This window comes from Aythya ferina (assembly GCF_964211825.1).
Source record: "Aythya ferina genome assembly, chromosome: 6".
NCBI classification, from domain to species: domain Eukaryota; kingdom Metazoa; phylum Chordata; class Aves; order Anseriformes; family Anatidae; genus Aythya; species Aythya ferina.
Window position 1 is genome coordinate 27489518 of NC_140303.1, and position 11905 is coordinate 27501422.

An 11905-nucleotide genomic window follows, 5' to 3' on the forward strand; every position below is an offset into this window, starting at 1 on the left:
ACAACTGTTTTCTGGAAGTGCAGTACAGGATGGCAGCAGGAGAAGCAAAGGGCAGAAGCTGGCGAGGAGTTCTGGACTAGCTTTCTAAGAAGAGCCCTAGGGGATTTTGGAAGGAGTTTCATAAATTTATGCATGATCTTGGGGTGCAAGTCCCTCCCAGTGTTATATTCATTGTTCTGCCTCTTACTCCACCCCCTAAGAAGTCTGATAGCTATTTCCTTATTTTTTTATTGTAAGGACAGTTTGAGGGCATAGCCCATGCTCTTATCTTCGTGTCTTGGGTCACTCAGGCTTGCTCTAACTGTGAGATGCTGCAGCAGGACTGCAAAGTGTGTGCACACACCACTTGCCTTTCGGTCCCAACATTTTCCTGGCAAGGACAGCCTCATTCTTTTATTTTTTCCTCCTCCATCAACAGTAGCAGACACTGAGGGTAAGGAAGGGTGTGCTTATTATTTCAGGCTTCTGGAAGAAGCTGTAGGTGCCAGTTTTACCAGTGCAGAAGCGTGTTTAACAGGTCTGTCCTGAGAGGCTCCATGTAACAGCTAACTCTCCTACAGTAGCCAAAATATCTATGCAAATCTAGTTTAGATGCCCCTAGGTTATGCTGTATCTGCGGTGGTGCCATACCCAGAGTCAAAAATAATAGTAACAGCAATAAGTGGTCAGGAGGACAGACCTGGGTGTTCATGCAGTGTGTCCTGAAAACTACCTGGATATAAATAGATGCATTCTGTTTGCCCAGAGTAGGCTGATTATAGTGCGTAACCTTGTAATCACATGCAGATTATTTAATTATTATTATTATTTTAATTTACAGAGTTAATGTACTGAGAAATCGTTAAGTCTGACCTCCAAACCAAGTCACTTCTTTTTGGTTTAGTGAATTTCACCGTCCCCTGTTCCTTCTTTCCCACTCCCGGCTGTGGATATTTAATTAGCTGATTTTTTGAATGCTTTGACTCCTCTATATTAGCCTATTTGATGCCAATTATTTCTTTTATCTTCTGATACATTATACTTCTTTAAAAAAAAAGAAATAAGGCTGATAAAGTATTACAGATTTGCAAAAAAAAAAAACAAATCGACAGTGCTTCTTCCTAATATGTTATTGGGATTTCCTTGTACTCCCTCTTTTAGAAAATAATTTTAATACCTCTCAATTAAACCTCGTATTTAAGCAGCAGGGTGTTTTGGCAGAAGCCAACTACCACTCGCTAATGAACTCCTGTAATTTGCTAAATTATTTTAAATGAATGAGAATACATTTAGCTTTTTAATGACAGTACATTTAACTTCTGAACAACTTTGATCAAGTCACTTTTCTTCAGACTGCCTGCTGAGCTAAACTCTTTATTCCCAAGCCCCATTCAGTTACTCTGAAAAATTGTTAATCGGAAACAAAAAAATATTTTTTTCTTTTAGAAGCACAAGGTCTACTGGAGAGTACTTAGCAAATTCATCCCTATTCTTTTACCTGCCCTCAGTGCTGAAGTCTGGCCGAGTCTTCGTTTTTGGCAACACTTCATGTAAAGATGACTGGAGAGCTTTGTTTTTTTAATTGGAAGATCTCTATTTCACACTGTTGCCTTTCTAAAGAACACCTAGGTTTTTCACCAATTATTTAGGTTGTCACAGTTACAAAATTTGAGTTAAAACTTGGTCAGTTTTTCAGTTCCTGGTTGGATTCTATACATGCCTTGCATAAAGTCAAAATATGAGACAAATTATTCCTGTTTCCTTTTGTACTGTGAAGCCACATCATTTGTTGAGCCTGGTTGAAAGAACTAATTTAACAGTATTCGTTTTCTCTCTTGGATCAGAGTACAAGGGAGAAAATGAAGACTCCAACAGAGTTTTTTTCTTTTCAAAAGGAATATGCATTTCTATCCTCTCCTGCTACCTGATTTCCCTCAGGAGTTTGATCTCTAATGCCCGGGATATTCCAAGGACTTTTAATTTCTTTGCTACACATTTTATTTATACGCATTTTACTTATACACACTGATGTCCAGACTCTGTGCCCTTGTAAATGCTATAAAATCTCAGGTTTTGCCTAGGAGCAATTACCATCAATTTCAGATGAGGAAATACTGAGAAGGAAGAGTCCAGCTTGTGAGGTCTTCATGAAGCTGTGACAACAATAACTAAGGAAAACATTATTTTAGATTGCCTTTTTTTTTCTGCTAATACCTCTTCCAAGAGGTATCTGTCTTCAGATATCTCCTTTACCTTTTATCATTCATATAGTATATAGTTCTTTCAGAAATCTGTGTGACTCATCAGTGGAGATCTCCAAATTACCAAATATCTATTTGATGCAGTACATGATAGTTACCTTCTATTGTGTGCCTTTTCAGTCACAGCCATTTAGATATGCCTGACAAATATTATGGGGAATGAATTATGTTTAACTGACTGTAGTTCTCACCAAGGAATACATAAAACTGATTCAAGACGCTTAAAGATTCTTTTCACAAAATTGGCAAGAATTCCCATTTGTCTTTTCCAAAAAAGTAATGTTCATTTGTCTAATGCTTTAAATTGTCTAAAATGTCTCAAACTCCACTGCTGATTATATCAGCAGTGTATGTGGTGTATGCAATTATTTTATCTATATCAGGAAAAGATAAACACTCATTTAACAATGATTTTGATACCACTTGAGGATAGGAATGATTAACATCAGTCTGAGACAGACTGTCCTCTTTCATTGTTTCTAAATTTTATAGGGAAATAGGTTCAGAACTGAATCAAGTATGGAGACATGAAAAAAACCTCCAGCTAATGTTCAGTAGCGGAGAGGCTATTTAGTTAAGTTGTGTTGTGTTTTTTTATTTGGCACTTATGCAAACTCTCCCAATAGCTTGAGCTATTCACTGAATATTCACTGAATATTCACTGTGGTTAAAACCACACCTTTCAAAAGCACAGTATGCATGTGGAAATCACATCAGAAAGCCACGCAGAATCAACAGCTGAGTTGGCTTTAGTGGGCCTTCCTGTCTCTCCCAGTAAAATTTCTGCTTTTATAGAGAACATCCCAACTACTGGTTGAAGTTACAGGTTGAACCCAAAGGTTTGCAGTAAAACTTAGCTTTAGAAAATCCTCCAAAAATATTTCTGTGGATTTAGGTCCTTTAAAATAATTAAATGTATTGCCCTTAAAACAAAAGCAATTGAACAGTGGAAAGGACAGCCATGTGGTGATAAACTTAGCCTAACAAGGAATAATTTTGTTTTAACAAGGTAAAAGATATGCGAGGCCAGCCAGCTCCCATATCATGAACACCAGCTGTGTAAAATATTTACAGTTGCACTGTTCGAAGATGGAAGAAGCCGTATAAATCCCTCTGGGAGTGCTCAGGTCTGGACTGAGCCTCACGTTCAGTCTTTGAGCAACATCACTGAAGAAAAACACACCGAGCTTTGTCCTCTGGCCCTGCCTGGCACCAGCTCCCTGCGGCCTTGCTGGCACCTGCAGTTGTGCCTGCTCGTGGTGGCTCTGCCATTGCTGGACAAGCTGCCTCCAGCTGTGCTCACCTATCACTGCGAAACCCCCTGAGGCTCTTTCTGTGGGTGCTGAGGGCCATATGGTGTGGCATACGGTCCCTGTGCGGCCTCCTTATGTCCTCCTGGCTGTGTGAGTTGCTGGAGTGCGAGACTGAAGGCCGAGTGTCGTAGACGGCTCTGTCGCAGCAACACCATCCTGGCAAGCGCTGCTCCGCGGCTGAGAGGAAATGTGGAAAACAACTCAAACCCCAAACTCCCTCCTCTCATCTGCCCGGAGAATTGGAAGCCGTTTTTTAAATTTTATGTTCTGTGGCGATAAAATATCAGAGGCCTTTGTTTTTAAAAGCTTTAAGCTGGAGTTGCCTGCCACCAGGCGTGAAAGGCATATGCAGGATGCTGTTATTCTGCCATTCGTGCCTCAGTATTCCTACATTTTGTTATGGTAGAAACAATCCCAAGGAACCTTCCTCAGCAACCCCTGCTCCCAGTGCTTCTTCCCCTGTTGGAGAAGCCCTGTGGGCTGCTGGCTGTGGAGCTTGCTGGTTCTCCACACCCGGCCTCCCACCTGCACACACTGAGGGGAGCAGGGGCACCGGGTGTAAAGGGGAATTTTCTTGTCCTGTATTTGTTTAACCTGTTGTGGATGCTAGACCATATTATGACCCCTAAATAGTGTGAGTGAATAGGTTTGTTTGTTCTAAACAAGTCATGGGGAACCTGGTGTATTTAATCAGTATGTTAAATGTTAGACATAATATGGATACAGGTCCTGCAGGAGTTAACTTCAGTAGAGGTTACAATAATAAATGGATTTTTTTTTATGATCCACATTTGTAGTCCACTGCTTCAGCTCTATGGAACTGATTTTTTTATTTTTTTTAAACAGGTTTTCCTTCTCAATATGTCCCTAAAGAAAAGTTGTTCTAAAAGTGCTGAGTTTATTCAAGTTGCCTGCATTTCAGCTTGACAGTTTCAGTGGGCCATATAACTCTCTGAGCAGCAAAGGACTAAATTGAAATCTTGAATTAGCATAGTTCTTGGATTGACACAATTTTCTCAAATTCTGTAGATGAAATATTAAAACTTTAAAAATACTTGCTGCTTTTGGTTGCGCTGCAATTTCTTGGTTTAAATTAAATGCATAGGAACCTGGTTTGCTATCTCTGACAATGCTCTACATTTTGTGGAAAGAATTCTCTACAGAAAGACTGTTACTAGAAAAATGTATGGTCTCTAAACTCTGGACATTATTCATATTTTTTTTTATTGATAGCCTAATTCTAAAGCATTTGGCTACAGTGCTTTACTGTCCAATTACAAGTTAAAATTCCAAGTGTATGCCTATTTATTTATTTATTTTTATATTTTACGTGCTAATCACTGTTTTAAACTGTAATTGAGTGTAGGAATGTTCTCCCAGTATTTGTAGTAGAAGTGTTACATAAAAGTTTTACAAGTGCGGTACATGAAAAAATCAACTATAAACAGATGAAGTATTAGTTCTTAATATTTCCCCTGCTGTGGGAGATTATAGATAGCACTTCATGTATCATAAGTCATTTCTTCAGTGCTCTTTTTTTTTTCTTTACACAGGTGAAGATGTCAAACCATTTACTCCTGAGACAGCCAAGGAAATTGTGATGTCTCTACAGCAACCTGCAGTCTTCTGTAATATGGTTGGCGACTGGCCAGCCCTGCACTGGAATGTGAAATTCCTTTCTGCAGTGTTGGATGGAAAGACAATAGAGTTTAGAATAGGATCGAAGACAATGGATTTAGGTGAGACTGAGATGGACTGGTGATATACTTCACAGCTCTTTTTTTTTTTTAGGTTGCACAGTTCTCTGTCTCTCTGTTATCATTGCTCAGTCTCTAATGTCTTATTTTTCATCAGTCTTTATTTTTAGGACAGTAGATTTGGCCAGTGGTGGGACTCTCCTTTCTTAAGTGCTTATTTGTAGTAGTAGATCTGGTGGGTAAAACTAACATATAAGAATCAAGAGTCTCAGTTTCCTTTCCTTGCTTTGTAGGGTATGTGGTTGATCCTTGTCTTTTACGTGATTCAAATGTTCAGACAGACTCAGCTTCTACATCCACAAACTTTAGCGTGTTAAAAAATTGGCTGATTGGCCAGACTATCCTCTTTTTTCACCTGTAGAATTGAGGTAATTCTCACCTTCCTCCCAGAGGCTTTATGAGACTCTGGTAGGGTTTTTCTTTTTTTTTTTTTTTTTAAAAAAAAAAAAAAACTTTAAGAACCTGTGATGAAAGACGCTGTAAAGTATAAACCATTAAAAAATCACCTGATGGCCAGTAGAATAATTTCACTTCTAACCTTCCAGATTGACTCGGAGATCTAGGAACACATGATGGAAAAAAGGCAAGTTTTGCAGTTGATTTTAAATGTTACAACAGCCACCTGTAGCTATACAATGCTAGCCAAGATGTATCTATGGACAGAAAGAGTTTCAGACCAGAGTGGGAAAATACAAGATCTGTGTGCATCAAACTGTCAATCTACTAGTGACTTTAGAGGTTATTCATTGGTTTATTCATATATATGAATATCTTCTGAATATGCTCTGCATATCCTTTGTCCTCCCAACTACATACCAAAATGCAGTTTGCCTTGTGCTTCTCCCTTTTGCCTAAACTATCTTCTCTCCTTTCCATCGCTTCTTTTTCTCTAGACCAGTCAACTACAGCTTTAAAAAAAAATAAGCTTAGTGTAGGTCAAGTTCTTCTAGACCCCTTCTGGCTGTTATTTGTGTACTCTTCCAACCTTCAACAGTTGGACCACCTCTTTCTTGGAGTGTAGGGTCTGCACAGAGACTCCAGAAGAGGCTCTGCCAGTTCCCGTGGAAGTGGTAGGATTACATCATGTTATATTACTTACAACACTCTGTGAAATTTGCTTTCTTTCACAGCATCATGACAATATTATTTCATGTTCAATTTGTTGCAAGAGAGGTGATGAAACAGAAGGAAGTGTTAGAGGGGGAATGCTTGGCATTTTAGGATTTCAAAGCATATTACCAGCTTGGATTAATGATCCTTTTGTCATCCCTGGTAAAGCAGGTGTTATATGTCTGCTTCCTAAAGATGTGATAACTGTCTCGTAGAATTAATATGTTGGTACAAGTCTCCACAGCAGTGTCACTATACTTCAGTGTAGCATCAGCCAGTTTTTGCACAACACATGAAAGGCACCCTATTGCCCACAGGGAAGAAGGTTGCATATATATGACGTTTTCCTTGACACCTTGTTAATGTACCTCAGTTCTAATATGCAGGGCTCGCCAGCACAGGTAAAAGGATAGCCTCCATAAATTAGCAGGCATTTTTGAGAGCCAAATGGGTATTCCAACTGGGAAACTTCAGACGGGACTCATGGAGTGTTTTGTGGATAAGTGATGGATTGATGCTGCCAGTTAAGTAGATAAGACTTACCTCTTAACAATAACTTGTAGTCACTAAGGATATGGAGTGGGCTTAAACTGGAATTTGCATCTTGAAGTTGCATCTATCTGTATTTTACTTTTTCCTAAAGACATCAATCTCCAGGCAGCAATCAGTTTGTCTCCAGGAACCTCCATTATATGCTAATGCGAGCTAGAAGTGTCTTCAGGAAGATGGTTAGAGCTGTCAGGGGTTATATTGTAACTGAATGAGACTTGTGTTGCTATAAAAGATTTGCATTGTAAGGATATATTAGTGAAGCCATTAGCCCAGCCATCCCAGAGTCTGAAATAATGTAATACATTTCATGTGCCACTGTCATTTGGAAAATGGTTGATCTCACTCTTGCGTGCTTCACAGTTTTTCAATGAGGGCCTCTCTTTCTTATCATTGCTTATGCTAACTTTCCCTGATGAAATGGAAGCAGCAGTGTGCTTAGAGAAAGCAACAGGAGAATACAACTAAAATTGTATTGGCCTCTTTGAATACTCGTCCAATGTTAACAATAGATTAATTGCCTTAAGACTAAACTAGTCTGGCACTGAGTTGGAAACATGCAGGAAGGAAACTCCTTGTCGGTGTATTTTCATGTCACTCTGAAATGACTGCTTCAGAGTTTCTGAGATTATTTAAGCCACTGGGTTCACCTGGAAAATCTTAAACCATTTGAAACCTCTTGCTATAACAACTTGTCGTCTTTGGTACCACATTTGCAGCTTGTGGGGAGATTCCCAAACAGAGGATTCCTTAATATAAAAAAGTGAGAACTGCTGATGGGACAACTCAGTGTGAGTTTCTTGGATTTTGTATTTGCTTTTCTTGCTAGTTTGGAACTTCCTGAGGCATTCAGATCTGGAAAGTGTATTTGGCAGATGAAACATGGGACGCATGGGAGGTAGCAGTATTGCTTGTGTGAATTATTTGTTCATGCCTAAGTGTATGTGTTTGCTAGTATTTTGTCTTATTACACAAGTTAAACAATATGTGTCTGTTGGAGGAAAAAATGCAATCAGAGGATTAAAAATTGACAGAGATAAGATACCTCCAGAAAATACCAACATTTATTATAAGAGCAATGAAGGTGCAATTAATCAGGAAATCTGTACCTATCTACTTCCAGCCACGCTAGAAGATTTATTTTTCTGAGGTGGGTTAAAGGGCGGGAAGCAGCTACTGAAGTTGAGTTTCTGGCAGAGAAAATGCAGCAGTATAACCTATCTATCTGACGGCCACCTGGAGCATACCAGCATGTACAAAGGAAGAAGAAAGCTGACTCAAAAAAGACTTTTTTATACAGACTTCTCCTTTTGATCATTTATCCGGTTGTGTATTAAAATGAATAAACAAAGAGTTTACTGTGAAGAATCTGGAGAGGGTGAGAGGTTGTCATGCTGATCAGCTGTGTGTCATGAGATCTTGGGAGGAATTTGTTCTCAGAGATGCTGTAGTGGAGCTGATCCCGTCAGATACACTAGAAGAGGGCTGCAACTTGGACATCTGCCCAAAAGATTTTACCAGTAAAGACAGTGGAAGAATTCAAGCCTCTGAGATTTAATATAGAGGGGACTGCAAGGGTGGCTGTAGACCCCACTGCTGAACAGAAAGCTGAGAGCATAGTACAAACACTGCAGGCTGAATAAATGTCACATAAAGCTGAGAGCTGGATTAGTACTGGAGTTGGATGTGGATGGTCAATTTTTAGGTTTATGAGGGTACCTGTGCTTTGTTATAATGTTAAATTGTTACTCCTTGCTTGGATTATTTAAATAATTTTAGTTCCCCAGCAGTTCTGAATGGATATTTAGTTTTCTTTTACGTTTGAAGAAATGGAGGAGACATTTCACTTCCATTTGTACTTGCATTTTAGGATATCTTCTAAGGCTATTATCCCTTTTTATTTTCCTTAGTATACATTGCAAATACTCCCCCTGAGCAGAAAAGAACTTGACATCTGACGGGACTAGACCTTAACTAAGGAGGAGCTGCTGTTGGGCAAAAAGCACTCCCTCCCTCCCTCCCTCCCTCCTTCCATTTTCAATCTGTGGCATTAGGTGGGCGAGAAGACTGTCATGCCTCCAGATGTCATGCCATCAGACAGCATTGGTCGCTTGTTTTAGACTTCTGTGGCTTAAACTACAATTTATTAATTACAAAACATCTTCAGCTTTTAGTCATTAAGTATTAGCAAACTGGTTAATGATGTTTTTTCTTTCAGCTGCCCTTTGCTACCATTTTCACCTTAGTTGCAGTCTACAAATCCATATAAACAATCTGTCTAGATTGCCCAAATACTGTTGTTTTTTTATTACTATTTATTTTTCCCTAAGCACACACATCTTGGCACTGAACTAGCTATAAATTAAACCAAGAATATTGCCCTGAAGAGACTGTATCCTTGAAGACATTCTTGCCATTCATAGCTGGATTTTTTGAAATAAAGCTCAGTGTAATACTTTGTGAGCTAGAAAGAACATATTTCTTGCCTTTAAAATACTTGCCTCCTGAGTTATCTAGGAAAATAGACAGTGTCTCGAGCACTCTTTTTTCTCATCAAAATAATGTAGATATTGAGCCAACTTCAATAGTGCTTGTATCTTTTATCTAATTTTTCCATCAGACCATCTTTTAGTAAAATGATGTGCATTGCATTAATGGGTATCAGGAGAGAGCATTGAACTGCAACATGGAGAGGGAATCAGATATAGGGTTTTTTTGGTTATTGCAGGTGATTTATATGTCTTGCATGCAGTTCTTAGGTTAGGGAGCCCTTACAGTGCAGAGACCCAGGTTACATATTACTGAACATTGGGGCTTATCTGGCATTTTTTAGTTAATGAATTTGATAGTGAGGGGAAGGAAAACTGCTACCTAGGATACTACAACAGAGAATGACAAAATGATGGTGATAAAGGTTTGCAAAAGCGGTTTTCCCACCCAGGGGGAATAAGAACAAATGTATGAGACTGTATGGGAATGGCTGTGATAAGAAAAGGAGAGCGGTAAAGAACGAAGAGCTGCTGCGCAACAGTGAAAGGATCCCATTTTTGAACAGCTCTGTGCAAGTTACACAAGGTTAAATTGCAGCTCCATCATTGTCATTCATGCAGGCTGCAGTAATTTTTTCCTCAGTAGTGACTATAGTACAGTAATTTTATTATTTTTTTTAAAGTTGGGTAAGTCTCTTTGAAGCTGACGCAATTAGCAGCTGTAGGAAATGAAGATCTCTGATAACTGGAAGGAAAGCCTACTGTGGTGGGGGCTATCTTGTGGGCCTGCCAAGTGACCTGACCTTGAGCTGATAGGTTGTATCAGTCAGCATGACCAAAGCACAATGGAAGCAAAATACTGCTGGTAAACTTTTCATTTATTTTTTTTTTTTGTTTTGGTCTGGCAAGAAGCACCTCAATATGCTCTCTTCAGTCCCAAATGAAATATAGGGACATACGTATTTTAAATGGATCATTGATGTGTGTGGCTCCATACTTTGCTTCCTATGCATTGCTGCTCTGATTTAGTCATGCTTTAAGTGGGAAAGATGAGTATGTCCATCTACAGAGGTCCATGGAGACAGAATAAAGGTTACACAAATACTCGTGTATGCATTTGCAGCTCCCATTTAAGAAGAGAGACTGCAAAAGACAGTCTTAAGTTGCTTAGGGGACTTGGGTGTATTAGTGAGTTAGAATATTTAACGGTGCCTTGCACATGAGCAGCAGTAACAGTTGGTATGCTTTTACCTCACAGAAAATTCATGGTAACAGCCTTTCACTTAAACCTTAATGAAAAAGCAATGATCTCAGACACTAATCACGAGTTAGTGATGAGAACCATTTCACTGACTGGAGTCAGTCCACCTAGTCCCACTTTGTATTTCATGTTGCATTTACACAGGGAGAAATTAATTACTATTTTTACTGTTTATATACTCAGTGCTCATGTAGTATTTGGCTTTTCTTTTGTTGCTGTAGTTCCCCAGTTTGAAACCAGGTGTAGCTATGTGAAAGCTACACTTGAAGAGTTTTTGGCTTGGAGCAGCGGACAACCTTCTTGTCTCTCTGGACCATTCAGTTGTTTCGAGTACTCCAAGTATTGGGCTTATGCTGACTACAAGTACATTGCCAGGATATTCGAAGACAAGGCGGAAATTTTCCAGGTAAAGCATTCATGTTATCTCTTACTAGCTTAATCATTGCAAATTACCTAGTGTAGCTTCTGCTATCCCCTTTGCCCATTTTTTTTTTTAATTTTGAAATGAAAGCTCTTGGTTTTCAGGCTGGTGCCATGTGGCAGCCAGCCAAATTTCTGGGTCTCCTTATATGCCTAAAAACAATGCCACATGTAACAAAAACAACTGCCAGGTTGGCAGCGCTCCCCATTTAGCCCTGCATCATTCTGTGACTGGAGGGAGGAGGACTCTGAGAGCAAGCTTGGGGAGCCGTAGCCACATGTGTGACCACTGCTGCTGAACATCTTCCCTGCACCTCTGCTGAATGCAGGGAAGTGAGGAAGGAATAGGGTGATGAAATGACAGGTGGGACTGGCACGTTGTGAATTCTGAGTCAGCAGGATTGTTATATCTTCATTGTCCATATAGGCAGTAAAAAAAATGAAGTAACCTGTTCGTTGAAGTACATAATCTGGGGTAGTTTCCTTAGGACACCTAGCTGGAGCATTTTCTTTCACTTTTCCTGTGGATATATTGATTCATCTACATTCCAGCTACTACTCCATGCAAATTGTAAGAGAGTAAAATTAAGGATAGCTATGCAAAGTTGTATTTTATCAAAAGAGATGAAGAAAGAATAGTAAATGAAGCCTTTTTCATTTCTACACGTTCAAACGTGAAGATGAAATCAATTCTCTGCAAATACTGTATCACTGGGATGACAGGGAGCCCAAACTGATAAGCCCCTTCAAATTAATTATTTCCTCA

General features: G+C 39.3%; 1 protein-coding gene across 1 annotated transcript in view; it reads left to right on the plus strand.

Moving 5' to 3' along the window:
• HSPBAP1 (HSPB1 associated protein 1) overlaps positions 1-11905 on the plus strand; it is a 35341-nt gene that overhangs the window by 6187 nt on the left and 17249 nt on the right. Inside the window, exons 2-3 of the mRNA XM_084524853.1 lie at positions 5107-5292; positions 10941-11125. Of these exons, the coding sequence (XP_084380979.1) occupies positions 5107-5292; positions 10941-11125 (371 nt within the window). The remainder of the gene's footprint in view (positions 1-5106; positions 5293-10940; positions 11126-11905) is intronic.